The 26,313-nt window shown below is 43.2% G+C and overlaps 1 protein-coding gene across 2 annotated transcripts; it reads right to left on the minus strand.

Moving 5' to 3' along the window:
• sinhcaf (SIN3-HDAC complex associated factor) lies at positions 1–26,313 on the minus strand. 2 transcript variants are annotated; one of them, XM_078568489.1, is made up of 7 exons: positions 26,228–26,313; positions 21,233–21,351; positions 9,047–9,205; positions 8,835–8,934; positions 7,785–7,911; positions 4,612–4,762; positions 1–563 (listed from the first exon to the last, which is right to left on the minus strand). In XM_078568489.1, exons 3-7 carry the CDS (start codon positions 9,172–9,174, stop codon positions 401–403), a joined length of 669 nt encoding a protein of 222 aa, XP_078424615.1. In that variant the 5' UTR covers positions 9,175–9,205; positions 21,233–21,351; positions 26,228–26,313; the 3' UTR covers positions 1–400. The 2 variants fall into 2 exon arrangements, with proteins under 2 accessions (XP_078424615.1, XP_078424616.1); XM_078568490.1 differs by having other exon boundaries at positions 9,047–9,185; positions 21,233–21,325; positions 26,204–26,303.

Genomic DNA, 26,313 nt, shown 5'->3' on the forward strand with positions numbered 1-26,313 from the left:
CATGGGAGCTAGTCACATTTATGTTACAACCTTCACTCACTTTCCCAATTTCGCTCACCCTCCACAAAAGTCCATCGATAAATGAATGAAATAAACCCTAAATAAGCACTTTACAGGTGCGCTCCACTCCACTTAATACGCGTGCAGCTTGTGAAATATTACAACATTTACAATTATTTTTTTTTTTTTTTACACATTAAATCAACCGACCCCTAGAAACGATAAAAAGGAAAACCGTCAGTCTTTTGGGAAGGTCAGTTCATTTGCAAAGCAATCGCAGTTTGCCCTTTTTGGACAGTTTTTCTGTTCAGTTCATCCTTTGGGCAACACATCCTTTTCAAAGTATTTTGCCCCATTCAGTCTCTCTCTCCCCCCCCTCTCCTTCTCTGAATGAGCCAGTTCACCATTCATCATCTTTCGAAGCAGATGGGGACTGAACTGCCTGTTGCTCTGGGGCTTCCACTGTTCTCTTCTTATTGGCACAGCAGGGCTTGAAGAGTTGAGGGTCAATTAGCACCTCTCCAAAACGACCTTTGTAGATGATTCCGCAGCATACCTTTTGCCTGTAGAATAATAAGGGGGGGAAAAAGGTTTATAAGGGCAACAAAAGACGAGCTGGTCCATCAAGCCTGCCTCAAGTTCAATGTCTGGAGAACTGCAACTAGACACTTCTAACCCCTTCCTCGAACGCATTTAATCTCCCAAGAGAGCCAATAAAAGAGAAATCCGGGACCAATAAGGGAATGAAAAATTACACTGGAAAGTTCCTCTCAGAATCCCTGAAACATCTTTAACATTGTAAACAAGACAAGAATTAAGAGTAGCTGCCATTTGGATCCCTCAAGCTGCTCCGCCATTCGATAAGATCGTGGTTGATTGGATTGTAGCCTCAAGTCCACTTTCCTGTCTGCTCTCCATAACCCTTGAATCTTTTGTGTATCTAACTCAGCCTTGAATAAATTCAATGACCCAGCCTCAATTGCTCTCTGGGGAAGAGAATTTCACAGACTAATATCCCTTAGAGGAAAGAATTTCTCCTCATCTCAGTTTTAAATGGGAGGCCCCTCGTTCTAGACTCCCCCACAAGGGGAAATGTCCTGTCAGCATCCACCCTATCAAGTCCCCTTAGGATCTTCTACATTTCAATAAGATCACTTCTCATTCTTCGCAATGGATATGGCCCAGCCTGTCCAACCTTTCCTCATAAGATAACCTCTTCATCCCAGGAATAAGTCGAGTTATTCGCTCAACTGCTTCTAATACATTTATATCCTTTCTTAAGTCAGGAGACCAAAACTCTACACAGTACTCCAAGATGTGATTTCACCAAGGCCCTGTACAGCTGTAGTAACATTTCCCCAACTTTTACACTTGAATCCCCTTGCAATGAACACCAACACTCCATTTACCTTCCCAATCACTTGCTGTACCTGCATACAAACTTTTTGTGATTCATGTACCAGGACACCCAGATCCCTTTGTACCACACAATTCCATAATCTCGTCCCATTTAAACAATATACTGCTTTTTTTATTCTGTCAAAGTGTCAAAGTGAATAAGTTCACATTTTCCCACATTATACTCATAAAACCTCCCAAGTCACTTAACAGAAGGGTAAGACCAAAAAAAATGATGCCGTGCCACATAGGGAGACACTAGGATAACTGACCAAAAGTTTGGTCAGAAGGAGGTTTTAAGAAGCATCTTAAAGGAGGAGAGATGGAGAGTTTGAAGAAGGGAATTCCAGAACTCAGAGCCTAAACGGCTGTACAAGCCACCAGTGGTGTAGCCAAGGCAGTGGGAATGCACGAGGGGCCAAATTCGAAGAAACGCAGAGTTCTCAGAGGGTTGATGGTGTTAGAATGGTGCGAGGTCATGGAAAAATTTGAACCACAAGGACAAGAATGTTAAATGTGAGATGTTGGCAGACCAAAAGTCAAAGTAGGCCAGAGAGCACAGTGGATGATGGGTGAATAAGACTTTGCGCGAGTTAAGATACGGGCGGAGTTTTGCATGAGCTCAAGATTATGGTGGATGGAAGATGGGAGGCGGCAAGGAGAGCAGAGTAGATGAGCCAAATTTTAACATTGTGCAAATGAAGGGGGTTTGAATGGGTTAAAATCGGGCCCAAAAAGACAAGAATTAACAAATTAACAGGTGAAGGTTGCAGCAGCAAATGGGACTAAGGCAGAGACGGAGGGACAGAATTACAGTTGTATAAGTGAGATAGAGTTTGGTGATCGAGAAATACAGAATCAGAAGCTCTGCGTTGAATTGGATGCTGAAGTTGCAGTTTCAATGGCCAATGAAGGGCATGGAATTGGTGGCCAGAGAATAGAATTTGTGGCAAGGGCCATCAACAATGGCTTCGATCTTTCCAATATTTAATTCGAAGGAATTTCAGCTCACCCAGGAATACAGCAGATCAAGCCCCAACATCATCTTCTCAAGGGCAACTTAGGGATCTCATATCAAGGGAACCTCTGGGGAAGAGTGATCATAATATGATATTTCATATGGAGTTTGAGCGTGATGTAGTTAAGTCTGAAATTGGGCCTTAAATTTAAACAAAGCCAGTTAGATAGGTATGAGGGGTGATATGGTTAAGGTAGATTGAAATATTGGATTAAAAGATATGATGGTAGATGAGCAATGGTGAACATTTAAAGGAATAATTCCTAATTCTCAACAAATATACATTCCATTACCAAAAAAAAATTCTACAGGATAAGTGAATTCATCAGTGGCTCACTAATGAGGTTAAGAATGGCATTAGAATAATGGCAGAAAGTTGCCAAGAAGAGTAGCAAGTCTGAGGATTGTGCAAGTTTTAGCAATCAGCAAAGGAAGTAAATAATTTATTATGAGGGAGAAAATAGAACGTGAGAGTAAACTAGCAAGAAACATTAAAACCGATTCTAAGAGCTTCCACAAGGATATAAAAAGGAAGGATAGTGAAAAGAAGCTTGAGTGCATTAGATGCTGAAACAGGGGATATTATAATGAAGAAGGAGATGGCAGAGATATTAAATAAATACTTTCTTTCCACTTTTCATAATAGAAGGCATAAAAAAATACCAGAAATACCGGGGAACCAAAGGTCTAATGAGAGTGAGGAACTTTAAGTAATCAATATTAGGAAAGAAAAAGTACTAGAGAAAGCCGACAAATCCCCTGGACCTGATGGCTTACATCTTAGGATTTTAAAGGAAGTGGCTTCCGGTAATGAATGCACTGGTTGTGATCTTCCAAAATTGCCTTTATTCTGGAATGGTCCCTGCAGATTGGAAGATAGCAACTTCAAGAAAGGAAAGAGACAGAAAACAGGGAACTACAGGCCATTTGGCTTGATTGCCAGTCATCGGGAAAACACTGGATTCCATTATTAAGGAAGTGGTACTAGGATACTTAGAAAATGGTAATATGGTTAGACAAGAGTCAGCATGACTTTATAAAAGGGAAAGCGCGTTTGACAAATTTACTAGTTGATATATAACTGGCGAGATAGATAAAGGGGAACTAGTCGATGTGGTATATTTGGATTTTCAAAAGGCATTCGATAAAGGTGCCTATGTGAAAGCTTGTTGTGCAGGATAAGGGCTCATGGGGTTGAGGTTAACATATTAGCATGAGTAGTGGATTGAGTAAAGGATATAAAATAGAGGAGGAGGAATAAACAAATAATTTTCAGGTTGGCAGGTTGTTATTAGTGGGAGGGCTGCAAGGATCAGTGCTGGGGTCTCAGCTACTTACAATCAATATTAATGACTTACTTAAGGCTGCTGACACTAGAAGTTCACATGTAGGTACAGCAAGCAATTAGGAAGGCAAATGGCACATTGGCCTCTATTGCAAGAGGTTGCAGTACAAGAGTAAGGAAGTGTTGCTGAAAATTTACAGGGCAATGATAAATGATGGCAAAGCTGAAACACAAAGTCAGCTTTCAATTTTGAAATATTCTGCACCAGTTCCAAAGTAACCTACTTTGGCTCAGTGGGTAGCACTCTCACCTCCAATGTCAGTAAGTTCTTAGCTAAGGTAGGTTCAATTCCCAGTCCAGAGGGTTGAGTACACAACCTATGCTGACAGTGCAGTGCTGACTGAGTGCCACACTGTTGGACTAAGGAGAATTTAAATATTTTAAAATGCAGAGAAGTCTTCCCAGGCACAACTAACCCTCAACCAATATCCCTAAAAATCATATTATCTGCTCATAATCACACTGCTGCAATAATTAAGACGTTTCACCATCTCAGCACGTCCCAAAGTGCTTTACAGCCAATAAAGTGTTGTCACTGTTGTAATGCAGGAAACATGGCAGCCAATTTGCACACAGCAGGTTCCCACAAACTTACAATATTATGACCGGATAAGCTGTTTTGGTTAAGAGATGAATGATGGGAGGACACTGCAGAGAACTCTCCTGCTTTTCTTCAAAGCAGTGCTGTGGGATCTTTTACATTCACCTGACAGGGTGGATGAAGCAACCTCCACATCAAAAATCCCCCATTTCCAGCTTAAACACATCTTGTTCAATAACATCCTGATCATCTGTCCGATGGAAACAGTGTAGAAAATGGACGTTGGAAAACAGCACATCCTTACTCTACCTTTTCCAGTAAGTGAGGTCCAAGAAGGAGAAGACAGGGACCCTGTTTGATCCAGAAGCCATCTCTGCATCGGAGCCGTCATCCGAGTGATTACTGTAGCAGGGGGACTGTGCGGGAGACATACTGGAAGTGGTACTGTGGGCATCAGAGTCTGTGGTTAAACAAGGAAGCCATGACCATTAGTAGATCGAAAGCACTAAAATCATGATGAGCATATTTTAAACTTGCCAATGCATCAAATTCCAATCTGTTCCACTTAATTTATAAACCTACAGAAACACAGGAACTGGAATAGGCCATCCCACTCCTTGAGCCTGTTTCACTATTCAGTTAGATCAGAGCTGGTCTGTGTCCTAACTCAATTGATTCTATCTCCCTTAATACCCTCAACTAACAAAAATTTATCTCTAACCAAATCTTCTTCCACACTCATCCCTGTTTACTTTTAACGAACCTTCCTCCCCTCCCCTCAATTCTGTTTAAATGTACAAAAAGCTTCCCTCCACGTATGCAGGAGCATAATACTGCAGATGCTGGAAACCTGAAATAAAATCAGAAAATGCTGAAAAGAGAAAGCGTGAATGTTTCAGGGCAAAGGTTCACTGACCTGAAATGTTAACTCTGTCTCTCTCTCTCTCTCCACACATACTGCCAGATCTCCTGAATATTTCCAGCATTTTCTGTTTTTACTTCATGTACAGTTATTGCAACAGACACACAAAAATATGGGTTGCACAGTAACAGAGTCTTAGAGATCCTTCAGGTTCAGATTTTGACAGTGTTGTCCCACACCCATGTTTAGTACGCTGGTATGAATGCACAATAGGAAAACAGTTTCTTAAGATCATAGATTGACAGGCCATTCCAGCTCTTGTAAAGAGCTATCCAATCAGTCCCACTTGCCTGCTCTTTCTCCAAGAGCCAGGCATATTTTCTCCTTTTCAAAAGATACATCCAATTCACCCTTTGAAAGATATTAAACCTGCTTCCTCCACCCTTTCAGGCAGTGTATTCCAGGTCATCATGACATAAAATAAATTCTCTGTGTCCATGTGTCAAATACTTTAAATCCATGTCCTCCTCATGGAAACAGTTTCTCCCTACTTAATCTATCAGAACCCCTCAATGTTGAGCACCTCCATTAATGCTCCATAAATGCTGGAAAAACTCAGCAGGTCTGCCAGCATCTGTGAAGAGAGAAACAGAGTTAACGTTTCGAGTCTGTATGACTCTTCTTCAGAGCTAAAACAGGTCAGAGGTCAAAAATGTAACCTTTTCTCACTCACACGGTTTATAGTTTACATTATCCCAGAAAAAAATGTTTATCTACATAACAGTCAATGGGTAAACTATCTTTAGTGACCTCATTGTACAGGACCTAACATAATAATTATTCACAGTTGTTGTCTGTCCAGATGGGAGATTGGGGAGTTTAAGGAGTGCATCTGTTCGTGGGTTTATTTGGTGGGGGTGACTGGCTATACTCAATACCCAAACGTTATGATAAAGTTTTAAAATAGCTAGCCAACCAACTATTATCCCACGGGTGCAGAACAAGCCTTTTACCCAACAGCCTGATTGCCCCTTCCCTGAAAAATCAGGCCAAATGTTTCATTTCCATACTAGCTGAGGTTTGGACATTGAATTGGAGTTTGATTTGAACCCTGTGAAAGGGAACTTCCTATGAAGTTCAATGGCTGTGCTATTGGCAGTCACATTTATTGCCCATATTATGTTGCCCTGAGAAAGCGGATTTGGATATTTTCCTTTAGCCACCCTAGCTCTTGTAGTAATGGTGCTCCTATCATGGCCGAGTGACTGGGTGGTTTGTGACCAGGTCTGGATGGTGCATGAGTTGAGGGCGGGGAGGAGGCTGGGGGGAGGGGGCTGGGGGGGAGGTGACAGTGTTCCCACAACATTGTTGTTGTCGTTCTCAGTGACAGAGGTCACAGTGGGTGGGAGGTACTTTTGAAGCAAATGCTGCAGTGCATCAATATTCTGCAACTACACTGCATTGACGGCGGACACTGAGTCCAGTGGCACCGGTCAAGTAAGCTGCTTTGTCTTGCAAGGTGTTGAGTCTCTTCAGCACACCCATCCAGACAACTAGTGAATTCCATTCCACATCCAACTCGAGTCTGATAGATGCTGAAGAGACTTTAAGGCAGGGCCTCCCAGCCGTGGTTTTGGGGTTGTGAGGTCCGAGGCAGCAATGGCTGTGGTGGAGTTCGAACTTTCTGACAGCTGTTAAATGTTTTTTATTTTGTTGACAGGCGTGGCCTAAAGGACTGCTCTTACAGGCCTAATTACTGCTGCAAAAAAAGCCAGTGAATAGGTTGGAGGTTGTTGTCTTTTTCTCGAGAAACTCTGCCTTTTCATCAACTCCCCACATGTTCAACTCCTCCCTACACCCCACCCAACGCGGTCAAGAATTAAAGCTCCTCACACCATGCTCAATAGCTCCAGCCTTCCCTCCCTACCCACCCATTCGACAACTCTCATACCCCTCAGGTTTTCACTCTGGGGTCACGTGAAGTCTGAGGCATTAAAATGGGGCCACACTGGGAAAAAGTTTGGGAAGCACTGCTTTAAGGGGTCAGGTGGTGAATTATTCACCACTAGTTACCCAGCCTGTTCCTATAGCCACAGTGTTATTATGACTAGTTTGGTTCAACTTTTGGCCAATGGTGACAAACACCCCAGCCCGGAGGATATCGATGGTAGACGGCTCACTGGAGCTGTTGAAGGTCAAGGGGAAGTGGTCTGATCTGGTCTTGTTGGAGACAATCACTACCTGTCACTAATGTGCCACGAATGTTAGCTGCCAAGCCTCAGCCCATGTCAGGATGGTAACCAGGTCCTGAAGTTGCGAATGAACACTGCAGAAACATCAGTCAACAGTCCACTCCTGTCTTTAGATGGTGGGGAAGACCATGGATAAAACATGGATGAAGATGGCTGGGTCAAGGACGTGGCTGCAGGAATGCTGCCAGTCGATGTGCTGGGCCTGAGGTATTGTTTTCCATTCAGATAAATATAAGTCAACATATTGAATTATTCACAGAACATGTCACATGTTCTGTACCAAACTGTCTGCAAACTGCATCTTCAGGGCAAAGTACTGAATGCACTGCAGAATGAAACAATATCACAAGACACGCAAAGATACTTACTCTGTCGTTTGAGCTCTTTCTGAATCTTGCTGATCTGACTGGCTTTTATTCTGCTTCCAGTGAGGGAATTTGCCTTTTTTGGCTTCAATGCTGTCTTCAAACTTGGTCCTGCTCGAACATCAACCACCTGCAAGACACAAGAGCCCACGCATATAGTTATGGCTGCTTATACTGTTTAGACATTTACCCCACTCAATACTGGGAAACCGATGGTAGAGCAAATTGGTTGTTGTATCTTTACACTCTTCCCTTGGAGAAGTTAGTTTGAAGTATTAGAAGGATTCACTAGCTGATTAATGATCTGACATTCTGGTTTCATATCTTCATGCTTTCCTAGTAAATACCTGGTGGAAATGTTTTAACATAAATTTTAAAATTTATGTCTTACACTTAATTCAAAGCTGCTTATTTGAAATTATCTGAATTTTTTAAAACACTGAACCTCTACTGTGCTGTGTTATTTATGTTGCTTCAATAAGATTATTAGATTTTTTTTTAATTAAAAAAAGACATTAAATTACCATTAGACCGTGTGTGTGTGTGTGTGTGTGTGCGCTGTACGTGCAAATATCTACCCAATGGTGTACACTTCAAATCTGTTCAGTTGTTGTTGGACAGTCTGAATACAACATTGTAGCAAATCTTCTGTGAAAGTTCAATGCTGCAGCATGGATTCCCCACTCCCCCGTTACTGTAAATACGAACATATGCATTAGGAGCAGGTGTAGGCCATTCGGCCCCTCAAGCCTGCTCCGCCATTTGATAAGATCATGGTTGATCTGATTGTGGCCTCAATCTGCTTTCTTGTCTAACGTGTATACCCTCTGACTCCCTTGTCAATCAAGAATCTATTTAACTCAGGCTTAAAAATGTTCAATGACCCAATCCCCACTGCTCTCTGGGGATGAAAGTTCCACAGACTAACGACAATATGAGAGGAAGAAATTTCTCCTCATCTCTGTCTTAACTGGGAGATCCCTGATTTTTAAACTGTGTCCCCTCGTTCTAGTCTGTCTCTCAAGGGGAAACATCCTCAGATAATATACTTACATGATTCCAGTTCTTCTTCGAGCCAACAGGGAGCTTCTTCCACCTTTTCACCAACAAGACGCAGGCATTGCAGATCTCACCTGACCGGGCTTCGTTCAACCTTTGAGAGAACCACGAGAGAATAATGGGCAACTCTGACTCGAATGGGTTTGTCCATGAAAAGATTACCATTTTGTTTTGCTTTTCTTTTAGAGGGTTTCCCCCCTCCTTACCCAAAGCAGCTCTGAAAGTCTTTCTCGTAGCGCTTGCTGTCAGTGAATCGTGAACTCGAGGACTTGGCCCGGCAGATGCAGCAGCCATCCAGACTTCGGTACATCTTAGGCTTGTGGAAGCCGAACATCTTTTGGTCAACTTAAAACAAAACACACGCCCTGAAAACAAGAGTTTACACTTGAAACATAAAACTGTGGTTGGTGCTAAGAAAGGGGGCTTCTGCTTGAACCATCATCGATTTCAATGCCTGGTCGAGCATGCGTGTTTAAATGTAAACTAGGAAGCTCGACACAGAACGAAAATACTCCACGACAAACCTTCACAACTAACTTACAGACTGTGTGCGTTCGTTCAATGGAAAACTGGCTCTTCATATTATTATAGGGTGACTGATATCCAAAGCATGTCATTGGACAGCCAATTGTCCCCGGTTCGCCATAAAGAGTTGCATTTCTACAGCACCTTTCACGACCTCAGGACATTCTAAAGCACTTTTACAGCCAAATTATGCACTGTCGAAGGTCAATCATTGCTGAAATGTAGAAAAAGCAGCAGCCAATTTGCCCACAGCAAGCTCCCACAAACATTAACATAATCTCATCGAGACACACAAGATTCTGAAGGGTCTTGACAGGGCAGACATGGAGATTGTTTCACCTGGTCAGGGAATCCAAAACACGGGGGGCACAATCTCGGGATAAGGGGGTCAATCGTTTAGGACTGAGATGAGGAGAAATTTCTTCACTCAAAGGGTTGTGAATCTTTGGAATTCTCTATCCCAGAGTGCTGTGGATGCTTCATTGTTGAGTATATTTAAGGCTGGTATAGACAGATTCTTGGGTTCTCAGGGAATGAAGGGATATAGGGGATAGGCAGGGAAGTGGAGTTGAGGCAGAAGATCAGTCACAATCGTATATAGTGGCGGAGGAGGCTCGAGGGACCTTAAGGCCTACTCCTGCTCCTATTTCTATGTTCTCGATGACCAAGTCGTCTGTTGTTTGCGGTGTTGGTTGAGGGATAAATGATGGCCAGGATAACGAGGAAAACTATCCTACACTTCGAGTAGTGTGATGGTTATGTTTAACAACTACTTGAGGGGGCAGATGGAGCCTTGGTTGGCACTTCTGACAGAGCAGCACGCCCTCAGCCTTTGTTTGGGGTGCTCTTCTTGGATCGGGTCATGGCACAACACAATAACTGCTGAGGCAGACCCAGCCTTGTGTGATACTGCCTGGTTTACAGCACTAGGCTCAACTGGCACTAGGCAGCTGAAGGTTAACCACTGGGAGTCATGCTAAATTGATCCCGGCGGTGACTGGGAGCACAGATGAGCTGAGGAAATTGGACACAAGACTGATGCACACTGAAAGAGGACAAAAGAAACTCATTTGTTTGATAATAAATGTAAACAATTATAAACATCTGGGGTGTTGTGCAAGGAACAGGTACGCCATCTACCTTCCCATGTAAAGATGACCATAGAAATATAAGGAAATTGAGCCTCACCCAATGGCTTGGTGATTAAATGCATCACCCTGAGTTAACATTTACACTACAAGTTGTGTTTTCACACCAACACTAAACTTCAAGGTAAATTAGATGTTAAGGCCCAAAGTGGCTCACTGGAGAGAAATGCACTCTTCCAAGAAAGTCTTACTGCACTTCACTCAGGTATCTGGCCCGGCCCTGACTCTGGATTCTCTCCACAAAGAAAGAGAGAAAAAAACCCTCTTCAGAATTTTCTCCATGAGAATCTATGTGCCCCGAAAACCCATTCTCAATCCTCTAATCTCTGATGAATCATTCTCTCACCCCGTCCTAGGCTCTCCAACACTGCCTTGTGAAGCCTCTTGGGATACGAAGGAATCATACAAAGGCAAGTTGTCATTGTGGTTTAAGTGGAAATGGAAGGGAGGGAGGACCTCAAGAAAATTGCAATCACCGGGGAAGTGGTACTGAGCAAATTGTTGGAGCTGCAGGCTGACAAGACTCCAGATCCTGATGGACTTCATCCTAGGGTCTTAAAAGAAGTGGCTAGTGAGATAGTTGATGCAATGGTTTCAATTTTTCAAAATTCCCTAGATTTGAGGAAGATTCCATTAGATTAAATAGCAAATGTAACTCCTTTCTTCAAAAAGAGGCAGATAGAGACAGAAAGCAGGAAACTACAGGCCAGTTAGCTTACATTCTGTCATAGGGCACTCAGAAAAACTCACGGTAATCAGGCTAGGTCAATATGGTTTTGTGTTTCACCAATTTATTAGAGTTCTTTGAAGAAGTAACATGTGCTGTGGATAAAGGGGAACTGGTGGATGTACTGTACTTAAGATTTCTAGAAGGCATTTGATGAGGTGCCATATCAAAGGTTATTGCGCAGAACAATAGCTCATGGTGTAGGGGGTAACATATTGGCATGGACAGAAGATTGGCTAGCTAACAGGAAACAGAGGGTGGCCATAAATGGGTCTTTTTCTGGTTGGCAAGATGTTACAAGTGGTGTGCCACAGGCATCAGTGCTGAGGCCTGAACTTTTTTTTACAATTTATATAAATGACTTGGATGAAGGGATGGAAGGGATGGTTGCTAAATTTGCCGATGACACAAGGATAGGTAGGAAAGTAGGTTGTGAAGAGGATATAAGGAGGCTACAAAGGGATATAGATAGGTTAAGTGAGTAGGCAAAGGCCTATAAATGTGGGAAAAAGTGAAATTGTCCATTTTGGCAGGAAGAAAAGAAAAAGATGATCAAAATGGTGAGAAATTGGAGAGCTCCGAGATGCAGAGGTATCTGGAGATGTCCTAGTGCATGATTTGCAAAAGGTTTGTATTCGGGTACAGTAAGTAATTAGGAAATCTAATAGGATGTTATTGTTTATTGCGAGGGAAATTAAATACAAAAGTAGAGAGGTTATACTTCAATTATACAGGGCATTGGCGAGATCACATCAGGAGGTACTGTGTACAGTATTGGTCTCCTCATTTATGGAAGGATGTAACTGCATTGGAAGTAGCTCAGAGGTGGTTTACTGGACTAACACCTGGAATGGGCGGGTTTTCTTACGAGGAAAGTTTGGACAGGCTAGGCTTGTATCCACTGGAGTTTAGAAGACTAAGAGGCGACTTGATTGAAACATATAAGATCCTGAGGGGTTTTGACAGGATGGATGTGGAAAGGATGTTTCCTCTTGTGGGAGAATCTAGAACTAGGGGTCACAGTTTAAAAATAAGGGGTCGCCCATTTAAAGGAGAGATGAGGAGAATTTTTTTCTCTGAGGGTTGAGAGGCTTTAAATCTGTCTTCCTCAAAAGGTGGTGGAAGCAGGGTCTTTGGCTATTTTTAAGGCAGAGCTAGATAGATTCTTGATAAGCAAGGGAATTAAAGGTTTTTGGGGGTGGGCGGGAATGTGCAGTTGAGGTTACAATTAGACCAACCATGAACTTATTGAATGGCGCAGCAGGCTCGAGGGGCCAAGTGACCTACTCTGCTCCTAGTTTGCATGTTTGTATAGGTGAAGCCTAGGCTGTACAGTCCAGAATGTCTTGGATTCACCATCTTCTCTGCTGATCTTAAGCTGTCAGCCTTGGTTCAGTGATAGCCCTCTCATCTCAGAGTCAGAAGATTGTGGGGTCCAAACCTTACTCCAGGGACTTGAGCACCTAAACCAGGCTGACATCCAATGCAATGCTGGGCATGGCCAGCAGTTACCACCCATGCCTAGTTATCCTGAGAAGCTACTGATAGGCATTCTCCTTGAAAGTTGTTTATTATACATGTGTGTTATTTGCTTGGCCACTTCATTTAAGAGTCAACCAGATAGGTGTGGGACTAGAGTTACGTAAGGCCTCTTAGGTAGACATTAAACTAAGCCCCCCTGTGTTCTCTCAAGTGGATGTAAAATTTCCCATGGCGCTCATTTCAGAGTTTACCCTGTGTCCTGGCCAATTTTGTTGCTCAACCGACATAATTACAACGATCCAGTCATCTTGCGCAAATGCTGTGTGTTTCCTACATTACCACAATGGCTCTACTTCAAAAGTGCTTAACTGGCCGCAAAGTGCTCCGAGACATCCTGAAGTTGTGAAAAGCACTATATAAATGCAAGTCTTTCATTTGTTTGCAACAAAACTCAGAAAATGATCGTCAGGGATTAGAAACCTGACATTGTACTTTCGAATACTGAAATTGTAGAATTGCAACATACAATGCAAGACTACTGTAACTGTGATTGAAAGCAGAAAGTGATCTCACTGGATTTGTGCCCTGAACTCGCAATGGAAGCAAAACATTTGGGTTGAAAGTGGCCTTCCTGTTCATGTCAGCTGTCCGAGTATTGACTGCAGTAAACAGGAAATCAGAGACTTGCCACATTAAGGACCAAGGTCAATAATATTTTTGTTAGGTAAAGGTATCATGGGATATGAAACCAAGTAGAGTTGAAATGCAGACCCAATTGAATGGAGCAGGCTTGAGGGGCTGAATGGCCTACTCCTGTTCCTTGAACCTCAATAACGGTTTTTCAGACTTACTTCCTATATTGGACCAATACTTGACCCAATCAATATTTCAGCCTAAATGCTTTGCTGCTACATTAATAAACTTTCCACATGGTCCTCTCAATTCATTGATTAGAGTGTCTGTCATTTAATCTTTAATGCAAAAGCTTTGAAATAGATGGCAATAGGAAGCAAGGTTTAAATGACCCTTCTCTTTGCTGAGGTTCCTGCTTATTGCTGTGATTAAGCACCACACTATCTACCAGAGCTGAAAAGTCATGGGAGTACTAGCCATCAGCTCCAAGCCAACACAATGCCCTGAATTGGGCAATGATTTTTGGTCACCACTGGGTATGCCCATGCCTAGTTACCCTGAAAAGGTAGGCATCGTCCTTGAAAGGTGTTTGATATAACTGCGCGATTTGCTAGGCCACCTAACTTAAGGGCCAGCCACATAAGTGTGGGACAGGAGCCACATAATGGACACCAGTTGGATTTTTACAACAACCTAACTGCTTCATGGTCACTTTTATGAATACCAGATTATTATTCCCCTCACCTCAAAGAGCATCTTTGCCATGTGTACTGCAGCGGTTCAAGAGGCGGTTCACCACTACCTTTGCAGGACAACTAAGGATGGACAGTAAGTCCTAGCCTTACCAATGATTCCTGCATCCAGAGACCCGTTGAGTTTTTGCAGTATTTTCAGTTTCTACTTCAGACTTCCAGCATCTGCAATATTTCGTTTCTTTTAATCACTATAACATTCAGTTAGCCCTTAGGGCTGTACAGCTCCAAGTGCTAAACACTAACACAACCCATAGTTAAGAAGGGCAGAGTCTATAATCCTACTCTTCACCATTCAAGTCAGCCTCAAGTATAATTCACACCCTCACACTTTGCCAAAGCCTTACTGCTGGCTGAGATGGTGAATGTGCACAATAGGCCAATTTTTTAAAAAAAAGTTAGTTTCCTTAAATCAATCCAAAGGCATCTCAAACCAGAGTCTGATGAAAGGTCATGGACCTGAAATGTTAGTTCTGTTTCTTTCTTCACAGATGCTGTCTGACCAACATTTTCTATTTTTATACCAAAATCGGAGCTTTTGCAGCAAATCCTCCTGTAGCCATATAAGCTGGGTTTGAACAGTGTACAGCATGTGCTGACAGGAACACAGCAACTAGAATACTGCCTTACAACACACACACTCACATACACACACATGCATGCAGGTACACAGACAAACATGTATGCAAGTAGGTCAACCCAATGCACTTTAAAAACCAATGAAGGATTTTTGAAGCCGCTGTTGTAATGTGGGAAACATAGGCCTGAGTACCCCATAGGTGGGGGTGCGCTAAATTTTTTTGGCTGACCTTCCTACCCGCCTCGACCTCTCTGAAATGTTATGCTGGGGCGGGGGCTGGGGCAGGCAGGGCCTCAGACAGGCCGCCCGCCCTTGCTCCAGTTGAGGCCCTTAAGTAGCCAACTATTGACCACTTAAGGACCACTTCCCACCCAGCCTCAATTTTCAGGCTGGCGGGAGGAGTTCTGGGGTATGGGGGAAGCCCAAAAATAAACTGGGTTCAGGCCTTAGGTGGGAAGGGAGAAGGCGCCTCCACCAGAAGCCCCTTTTTAACTTTGCACCCCCCCACACCCCCCAAAAAGGTCTGGTAACCGCTGGACCTCCCGCGCCCTGACACCCCAATCCCCCACTGTCCACCCCTCCAGGCCTCGCACACCCTCCCCAAAGAGACCCCCAAAACTTATCTCTTTGTGGAATCCCAGGGCTTTGGTTCTGGGAACTGCATGCAGTCCCAGTCCTGTCCACTACAGCCCTGGCGCTGCAGGGTCTAGAGAGCTGCTGGCCAATCAGATTGGCCAGCAGCTCTCCAAGGTGGGACTTCCTCCCGAGTGAAGGGAGGAAGTCCTGCTTGCGGCCAATGAACGCTCGTTGGAGTGTGAAGTCGCTGCGGGGCAGACAGCGGTGGCGGGGATGTGTTCCCTGCTGACTCTTCAGGTGGCAGGACAGGAAACCCCACCATCCTAAAAATCCTGGCCATGGTTGTCAATTTGCACACAGCAAGCCCTCAGAAACATAAATAAAACAAAAGGCCTAACAACGTACAAAAAGGCTGGAAATACTCAGCAGATCAGGCAGCATATGTGGAGAGTATTTTCAGCATTTGTGTGTTTTATTTCAGATTTCTATCACCCGCAGTAGTTTGCTTTGGTACTTGCAGCCAGCTGATGTTAATTGAGGGATAAATATTGGCCAAACACCAGGGAGAATGTCCCTCCTTTTCAACATTGTGCCATAGGACCTTTCACATTCACCCTGAGGGCCTCAGTTTAACGTCTCATTCAAAAGACAGCACCTCCGACAATGCAGCACTCCCTCAGTACTACACCGAATTGTCAGCCTAGATTAGGTGTTCTAGTCTCTGGAGGAAAGCAGTAATTAAAGCCACTACAGCCTGTAGAAGCAGTCTCTGCTCCCAGCACAAAAGGACTTTAACATGTCTGCGTGACATGTCAGCTTTTTGCTGTGTGGGGTTTGTGGAGAAACTCCTGGCAATCCATGTTATTCCTGTGTGCACTCAAATGCCTGAAGGTCCCTGTGAAATTGAGTACAAGCTGCTGATATAGTAAGCAAAACCAGGATTTAAGCAAGTTACGATTGATAGTCAGCAGAAACGTGTCACTTTTGTTGCCTAATACTCAAAATAACTATTTAACAGGTACTTAGTTGCTGTTTAACTTTGGCCATTTGTGTTTTTTAGAGAGACATTAGGAACAGGAGTAGGCCATTCAGCCCCATGGGCCTGCTCTGCCATTCAATGAGACCAAGGCTGATCTAGACCTCAACTTCAATCCTTATCTAAAAAAAAACTATCAATCCAAGACTTGAGATTTCACTGACTGAGCATCCAGTCCTCTGGATGAAGAATCCCAAAGATTCACGACCCTCTGAGTGAAGAAAATTTCTCCACATCTCAGTCCTAAATGGCTGATCCCTTACTATGAGACTGTGCTCCAGTTCTAGACCCTCTAACCAGGGGAAAACAGCCTTTTAGCATCTAGTACTCTATACCTTTCAATTAAATCTTCTCTTCCAGAACCTATTCCATTAGTGAGCTGTGCAACTGGTGTAATGGTTATCCAGAGAAGGCTGGCAAGTTATTTAATTATCAGGGCTGCTACATTATTCAGTTATTTGCATTTCAATCTCAACGGGAGGTTTCATCCCTTTCGTTCCCTAGACAGTACTGGAAGCTATGCAGTCTGTATTCTGAAGCCTGCAACTGCCAAGCCTCTTATTAACTTGGGCGATTAAGTGATACTTGACTGCTGTCTACGGCAGTGGCCACAGCAACAGTGCCTCTGCATCGCTGATATAATGTGTTTCCTTCGCTGCTCCAGTTTTCTACAGCTTCTCATGTCTATCTCTCTGGAAATAGCCCTGGTGCTTGATTTGTTATCTTTAAAGGGTCTTACTTACCTGCATCCCTGCTAACGATTTGCGTGTTTGTGCTCCCAGATTCCTTTACCTCATTTCGATTGTTATTTTCCAAGTATATTGTGACCCAATATTTCCTCTAAGGCATGCAGCAATCAGAATGTGCCAAAAGGGCAAAAAACATGCCCTGCACAAGCAACAGACCCTCAGGATGCAAACATGTGCGGCTACACGTTTGTCTGAAAGGGACCAGGGAGTGCAACAAGTGGCCATGCGCGGTAAAGAGAAGCTACCGGGAATATCGTTTTTATTCATTCACAGGATGTGGGCGTGGCTGGCTAGGCCAGCATTTATTAGCCACTCTTAATAACCAACATAACTATTTAACAGGTACTTAGTTAGTGTTTAACGTTGGCCACTTGTGTTTTTTATAGAGACATTAGGAACAGGAGTAGGCCATTCAGCCCCATGGGTCTGCTCCGCCATTCAATGAGACCAAGGCTGATCTACACCTCAACTTCATTTTCCTTCTTTGTTCTACAATCCTTATCTAACAAAAATCTATCAATCTGAGTCTTGAGTTTTCACTGACCGATAATATTTTATTTATTCATTCATGCGCATCGCTGGCTAGGCCAGCATTGATCGCCTATCCCTAATTGCCTTTGAGAAGGTGGTGGTGAACTGCCTTCTTGAACCGCTGGAGTCCACATGGTGTAGGTACACCCACAGTGCTGTTAGAGAGGGAGTTTCAGGATTTTGACCCAGCGACAGTAAAGGAACGGCGATATAGTTCCAAGTCAGGATGGTGAGTGGCTTAGAGGGGAATTTCCAGGTGGTGGTTTTCCCATGTATCTGCTGCCCTTGTCTTTCTAGATGGTAGTGGTGGTGGCTTTGGAAGGTGCTGTCTAAGGAGCCTTGGGGAGTTTCTGCAGTACATCTTGTAGATGGTATACACTGCTGCTACTGTGCGTCGCTAGTGGAGGGTGTGAATGTTTGTGGATGGAGTGCCAATCAAGCTTTGATCTGGTTGGTGTCCAGCTTCTTGAGTGTTCTAGGAACTGCACTCATCCAGGCAAGCGGGGAGTATTCCATCACACTCCTGACTTGTACCTTGTAGATGGTGGACAGGCTTTGGGGAGTCAGGAGGTGAGTTACTCATCACAGGATTCCTAGCCTCTGACCTGCTCTTGTAGTCACAGTATTTATATGGCTAGTTTCAGTTCAGTTTCTGTTCAATGGTAATCCCCAGGATGTTGATAGTGGGGGATTCAGTGATGGTAATGCCATTGAATGTCATGGGGCGATGGTTAGATTCTCTCATGTTGGAGACAGTCATTGCCTGGAAATTGTGATTTTTTTTCTTTTTTTCTTATGAAAATGTAATACTTCAATTATCGGTGTTGAAAATCATTTGCCAAATAAATGCCCATTCTGCAAGTTTATTAACATCTTCTTGTGATATGTTGCAATCCTCAGTGCAATTGACTATCTCCCCAGTTTGGCGTCATCGGCAAGTTTTGAAATTCTGCTTTTGCTTCCCAAATTTAAATCATTAATAGAAATTATGAACAAGAGTGGTCCCAGCGCTGATCCTGGTGGAACCTCACTTCTCACCTTCTGCCATTCCAAACAACCATCCTTTACTCATTCTCTGCATTTTGTCTTGCAGCCAGCTAGCTATCCATTCTGCCACCTGTGCCCTGACTCTGCATGCTTTGCGCTTATTCATTATTCTATTCTGTGGCACATATTGAAGGTAAATTACATCTACTGTATTACCCTTATCGACTCTCTGTTACACCTTCGAAAATTCAATGAGGGTGGATCAAGCAAGACTCTCCCTTTTAAAATCCATGCTGACTATGCATTATTATGCTTTTGGTTTCTAATTGTTTTATTCTCTCCTTTAGCAGGGATTCCATTACCTTTCCAGCCATTGATAGTCTATAGTTTTTTGGCAACTTCTACCTCCCTTCTTAAATATAGATTTAATGTTAGCTCTCCCTTCACTGCACCTTTTTCTAATGAATTCTTCAATATGTATAAGAATGCCTCTGCTGTCTCTTCTCCAAATTCTTTTAAAATGTACAGATGCAATCTGTCTGGGCCAGGGGTTTGATCTTCTTTCAGTTTGATTAGCTTTAATGCTAATTAATCTAATTTAATGGTTCTTCTCTTTTTATTTTAAATGCTGTTATGTCATTTCTTGTCTCATCTTCCAATGACATGTCTGCTTGATCTGGCTCCCTGGTAAATTCCAAAGCAAAATATTTAATATTCTTGCCATTTCACTATTGCTGCTGTGAATATTCCCTGTTCATCTCTTTGTGGCCCTATTCTGATCCTGACTTTCCTACCTTTCTTAATGTGCTGAGAGAATATTTTATGTTCCTTGATCATTTGATTCCGTAGTTCCTCTTTACCTTCCCAATTGTTTTTCCACTTCTCTTCTGGTCTCTTCATATTCTCCCTTGTCACACTTTCCTATGCTGTCCCTTTACTTAGTGTATGTCCCTTCCTTCCCCTTGTTTTTTCTCTCAAGTCTTCATTCATCCATGGTGTCTCATTAGTGTTTAGTATGTTCTTTCTTTTTAGTGGAATAGATTTTTCCTGGGCTGTGCTGAACACCATTTACAATGCTTCCCTTGCAATTCCAGACCGTTAGTTGCTAATATTGTTGTCCAATGTATTCCCCACTGCATCTCCCACCCCAAGTTCTATTCTCAGGCCCTCAAATTCAACTTTTCTCCAATCTGTTACCCTGCTCCTTGTCTTGCTTATGTCCTTCTCAATTATTAGGTTAAACTTTATTATATTATGGTCACTATTGCCAAGATGTTCCACTGCTTTTACTTCGCTTATCTGCTCTGGTTTATACCCCATTACTAAATCCAATTGCAAATCCTCCTCGTCAAGCTCCTTACATACTGAGTTAGAAAGGAGTCCTGTACACATTGCAGGAACTCCATCCCTTTCATCTTCATCTCTTCTGGCCAATTCATTTCAGGTCCATGAAATGCCCCCTGATTATTATTCTACGTTTTATGCTTATTTTCCCAATTCCCAATCCACTTCTCTCAGCACATTAAGAAAGGTAGGAAAGTCAGGATCAGAATAGGGCCACAAAGAGATGGACAGGGAATATTCACAGCAGCAATAGTGAAATGGCAAGAATATTAAATATTTTGCTTTGGAATTTACCAGGGAGCCAGATCAAGCAGACATGTCATTGGAAGATGAGACGAGAAATGACATAACAGCATTTAAAATAAAAAAAGAACCATTAAATTAGATTAATTAGCATTAAAGCTAATCAAACTGAAAGAAGATCAAACCCCTGGCCCAGACAGATTGCATCTGTACATTTTAAAAGAATTTGGAGAAGAGACAGCAGAGGCATTCTTATACATATTGAAGAATTCATTAGAAAAAGGTGCAGTGAAGGGAGAGCTAACATTAAATCTATATTTAAGAAGGGAGGTAGAAGTTGCCAAAAAACTATAGACTATAGAAAAAAGAGAACTTTCATATTTCCTCCTCTGCCTCCTTCCACTATTAGATGATCTGTTGACTATCCCTATCAGGGCAATTGATCCTTTATCTTTTATCTCTAGTCACATGGATTCTATTTTGTCTTATTGATGGCTGCAAACTTTTTTCCACTGCCCTTATGTTATTTCTAATAAGTAGTTACTCCACCTTCCCTTTTCCCCTTTCACATCTTTTCTAGATGAATGTAGAAACAATTTTCAGGGGTATGGGGGAAAGGCAGGGCAATGGCACTAGGTCATAATGCTCATTTGGACAGCCGGTGCAGACACAATGGGCCGAATGGCCTCTTTCTGTGCCGTTAAAATTCTGTGATTCTGAAATGTATTATATCCTGCAATGTTCAATTCTCATTCCTGTTTTTTCTGTAGTGACTACTGTTTGTGGGAGCTTGCTGTGCGCAAACTGGTTGCCACATTCCCTACAACAGGGTGATTACAGTTCTAAAGTACATTGGCTGCAAAGCACTTTGGGATGTCCTGGGGTTGTGGAAGGTGCTATAGGAATGCGACTCTCTCTTTCCTTTATAATTTATGTTTCCAGGTTCCGCCCATTCTTCTGTCCTAATGGTACTGACTCCCTTAAAGGAGGAGTCTCCAAAATATAATCTGCAGTCCACATGCAGGCCTGAGCTTGAGCAATGTCTGGGATCTCAATTCGACTTATTGTTATACACTTACTTCCCACTTTGTCCTGTTTGAATATCGCGGTCCTGGAGGATTATCAAGAATGATTTGAGTGCTTCTTCCTCACTGATGGATATATCTTTAGAGCTCCAAGATCAGCAAATATCGGCAACCTGAGGTAGAGGAAAATTAATTGGAATGTGGATTTAAGCTTCACATGTTTTCATTGGCTATCCCTAATATCTTGTCTACCAGGGGATGTGGCCTGCGGCCAGTTTAATAACAAAAGTTCCTACAAATTCTTGAATAGTCAATCGTCACTCCAAAAGCTTCAAAACAGTAGACGGTCAGCACCCACCAGCCCAGCCCCCTCCTCCACATTCCATTGAAGATAGGCTATTGCTGGGCCATGGATCTGCATATAAGCAGTTCTGATCTCCACACTATGGAAGGACTGAAGAAACTGCAGGAAAGGTTAAGCAGGCGGAGGCCCTTTTCTCAGGGAAAGAGATTAATAGCAAGCCTGATGAAGGTCTTTAAATTCACAAAGGGCTCGATAGGGTGGTGTGGAGAAATCATTTCCACTTGGTGAGTGATCCAGCTCAAGGGGCCAGGTAGTCGCTAATGGATCAAATGAACGTAGGAGGAATTACTTTATAGAGAGTGGTTGAGAATGTGGAACTTGCTGCCACGTGGAGTGGTTGAAGCAGATAGCAGTGATGGATATAAGCACAGGCTTGACATACACGGAGGAAAAGGGTCAGAGCGATACAGCAGTGAGGTGGGAAGTGGCAATTAGAGTGGGAGAAGGCTTGTGTGGCATTTATATAATCGCATAGATCAGTTGGGTCAAAACGGCCTGGTTCTGTGCCATAGATTCTGAGAGATTTAACATGCTGGTAGCCTCACCGAGACAGCCCCTCTGCACCTCTCAGGAACATAGGACTTAGGAGTAGGCCATGTAGCCCTTTGAGCCTGCTCCACTATTCGATAAGATCACGGCTGATCTGGTTGTGTCTCAACTCCACTTTGTCGTCTGCCCCCCCATAACCCTTGTCTATCAAAAATCTGTCCAACTCAGCCTTGAATAAATTCAATGACTCAGCCTCCACCACTTTGTGGGTAAGAGAGCTCCACAAACGAATGACCCTCTGAGAAAAAATTTCTCCTCAACCCCCTTAAAAGGGAGACCTCTTATTCTTAAACTGTGACTGCTGGTTCCTGTCTCTCCCACAAGAGGAAACATCCTCCCGGTATCCACCCTATCAAATCCCCTCAGGATCTTATATGTGTCAATAAGATCATCTCACATTCTTCGAAACTCCAATGGGTACAGGCCCAGCCTGTTTGACCTTTCTTTGTAAAATAAGTCCCTTATCCCAGGAATGAACCTGGGCAATGAGTGCCAATAGGCCAATGTTAGTGTTAGGCTTCCTCATCTTAGCATTGATAGGGATATAAGACTTGCTAGACAGAAAAATTTCAACATCCATCTAGTTCACCTTCTACCATCCTGGTGGTAGCACGATACAATGATAATGGAGTTATTGATTGATCTTCCTAATCAATCTCTATCAATTAGTCTACAACAGACCCAGACATGATGCAAGGTAATCCCAGTGGTGAAGACCCTTGAGAGCAAGTCATCTGATACCAACATGTCACAGGAAACAGTAATCAGAATTAATACAATTCAATTCTGTCATCTCTAACAGCATGGTGGGTGTACCTACACCACATGGACTGCAGCGGTTCAAAAAGGCAGCTCACTACCTTCTTAAGGGCAATTAGGGATGGGCAATAAATGCTGGCCTAGCCAGCAAAGCCTACATCCCTTGAATGAATAAAAAAAATTTCTTCCTAATGCTGTCTCAAGTGTTATGATCTCCCACACACAACACAACTTTGAAAAGGCAAAATGCACACTCACACTGCTAAATGTGTTGCGGAGTTTTGAGTGGGAATAGTATGGAGATTTTAAACGTCCATATCATTTCACTGAAATTCCAGCAATAACAATAACAACAACCTCATGGATTTATATAGCACCTTTAACATCTGATGATGTAATCAGACAAAAGGTGACAAACAGCAAGATCAAATGGGCTGGCTTGAAACCCTGTCTTCAAAATGGGAGGTGGAGAGGGTTGGGGAGGAATTTCCAAAGGTCAGGGCCCAGATGGCTCAAGGCATGGCCGCCGATTAAATGCGAAAGAAGCGGGAAATGCACCAGAGGCCAGAATTGCTGCAGCACATGAGATCTGAGAGAGCTGTCAGGCAGGAGGAGGTCACAGAGATAGTGAAGGGGCAAGGCTACAAGGGAACTGAACATGAGGATGTGACTTTAAAATCGAGATGTAGACCCAAATCCAATGTAGGTCAGGGATTGTACAGCAAAGGAGCATTTTGGGTCATGTCCGCTCTTTAAAAGAGCTAAACAATTTGTTCCCACTTCTTCTCCCTTAGCCCAGTAAGACTATCCTTTCCAAATATTTATCCAATTCCTTTTTAGAAGTTAGTATTGAATCTGCTTCTGTGGGAGGTTTGGTGGTGTAGTGTTAATGTTGCTAGACTAGTAATCCAGAGGCCCAAGCTAACGATCCAGGGACATGGGTTCAAATCCCACCCCAGCAGCTGGTGAGTTTAGTTGATAAAGCTGTCATTATAAAGCTGATTTCAGTAATGAAACTATCCTTGATTGTCATAAAAACCCATTTGGTTCACTAATGTCCTTTAGGGAAGGAAATCTGCTGTCCTTACCTGGTCTGGCCTACATGTAACTCCAGACCCACAGAAATGTGGCTCTCTGAAATGGCCAAGCAAGCCACTCAGTTCAAGGGCAATTAGGGATGGGCAACAAATACTGACATTGCCAGTGACACCCACATCCCAACAAAGAATAATTTAAAAAAAAATCCTTTCAGGCCCTGCATTCCAGATCATAACAACTCACTGAGTAAAATAATTTCTCCTCATCTCCCCCTTTGTCAAGCATCCTCAAGGTGTACCAACCCCACTGCCAGTGGAAACAGTTATTTACTGTTGCAAAATCTTTCATCATTTTTATCAGTCCCTTGTAGGGACCTCCTTAAGTCTCTTGGGTTAACTCTTAAGACGAAGGTCGGGGCAAGGGTGTCACTCAGCTATCAAAACAAAGCGTTGCTAGAGATTAAAAAAAACACAAAATTAATGAAACAGCCCAAAGAGGTTGGGCTAATGTTTCAGGTGGGTGGCCTTACCGTGTCTATTCAACAAAAACTAGCGCAGTCCCAATCATCTGGCACCCATAAACACTGAACTCAGGAAACCTACTTACACGCTTGCGAAAAAATTTTTTTATATAAGAGTAGCCTTTCATCTAAACTCAACCTGGCTTACAAATACTACCCCGCCCCCGCCCTTCCACATCCCTCCCTGTGGATCCTGTCCATTTCGGTATTTCAGGACTGTAGCTGAAAGGAAATTGACTTCCCCAAGCTGAAATTGGCAGACTGCTGAAGGATACAATAAATGTTACTTAACATCAGCCTCACTTCCTAACTGTCGGCGTTATTTTTTTTAAATCCTAAATTAAACCATTCCCCGCTCCCCCACCCCCCACCCTCCCAATGCAATATTGCAATCGCTGTCTCAGACGTGTCTGGGAGGTGGGTCGCACGCTGCTTGTTGTTGTTTGGTGTGTGTGTGTATGTTTAATCGCACAGACAAGCCTTTCTTCTGGTCTTCCTGCTGCTCTCCTCACGCCTGCAATCTCCAAAAACATGGCCCGCCCGAAACCCAACACTCTCCTCTTTGCTTTTTTTTTTATTTTTGGAAAAGAAAATGGTCATTTATCAACACGACCCCGGGGGATCGACACCGCTTCACATGGACCAACGAAAATGAAAAGTCAATGGCCTCTTGCTCCGATCCCGACACTTTAAAATTGTACTTTTAAAAACGAATTAGCACGGGGCCATCTGACGTTGAAAAATGTCACACATAAATTGAAAGCACGTTGCTGAATATTTCTGAATGGGGGAATGATCGCATTGAGGGAGGGGTGAAAAATCCAACACACGAGTCGATGCGAAAATAAATTGGAATTTCTGGATCGATAGACGTAGCAAGTGGCTCCATGTGTGATGGGCTGAGAGAGGGATCCACGCTGTTCTTTGTTTTCAGTCTCTTGGCGTGCTCCTGCCTACGTGCAGCATCAGCTCCCCACATTGGGAGACATCTCCCGAACAAAAACAGCAAACTGCAGCAAGTCGCTTCCCTCCTGCTCATTATAAGCCACCTTTAATTTCATCGCCACTTGACCCTTCCAACCTCTCTCTCTCCCCTCCTCACCCCACCTCCCCCCCCTTTCTCGTAGCACCGCAAATAAATGTGGGGGGGAAATGAGCAATAGAAGAAAACGGCCTGTGCAGTTGCCTGGATGAAGTTCACATGACGCCATCATCATAGAGATATATGAATCGAGGCTTCCGAGACAAAAAGCGTTCAAAGTTCTTAAGACATGAGATTTGCAGAGAGAGGGAGAGAGAGGGGAAAAAAACACGCGCAACAAAAACAAAATGTGCAACGACCGGTCAGGATTAATTAGTGAACCAGGAACAAGCAACTCGTGTCGCAGAAGCGATCAACCCACAGTCGGTGCGTGTGTGTGTTGTACATGCTGCAGTGGTTGAAAAGAAATGGGGGGGGGATCCCTCTTGTTAAGTTACAGATAGCAAGTTGAAATGAACAAACTTTGTGTTGGGGGGTGGTGGGGGAGAGATCCAGGAGAATGGAACGTTGTGACAGCGCGCTTAGAATGTCCAGGTCGCGTGTAACAACAGGACGATCCGGGCAAGGTTCTATATTCGAACGCGGTGCGCGCCCACGTTCTAATCTCTGCTCATTGTTGCGAGCAAGATGTTCAACAAGATCCAAAAAAAAAAGTTTAGAACTAAATACACAGAAGAGGTGGATAGAGAGGCACGTTGCTAGTCTAATATAACAAGAGCAGGCAGAGATTATTAATCATATTTTCTTGCAAACACGTTCCATTAAAAATGCACTCACCAGCACAGCGTGAACTTCACTTTCTTTTTTACAACCTCGTTGTTGATGTAGGTAAAGCTACTGCTTTGCTTTTTTTTAGTTGGGGG

Source organism: Cetorhinus maximus, chromosome 22 (assembly GCF_964194155.1).
Source record: "Cetorhinus maximus chromosome 22, sCetMax3.hap1.1, whole genome shotgun sequence".
Classification (NCBI taxonomy): domain Eukaryota; kingdom Metazoa; phylum Chordata; class Chondrichthyes; order Lamniformes; family Cetorhinidae; genus Cetorhinus; species Cetorhinus maximus.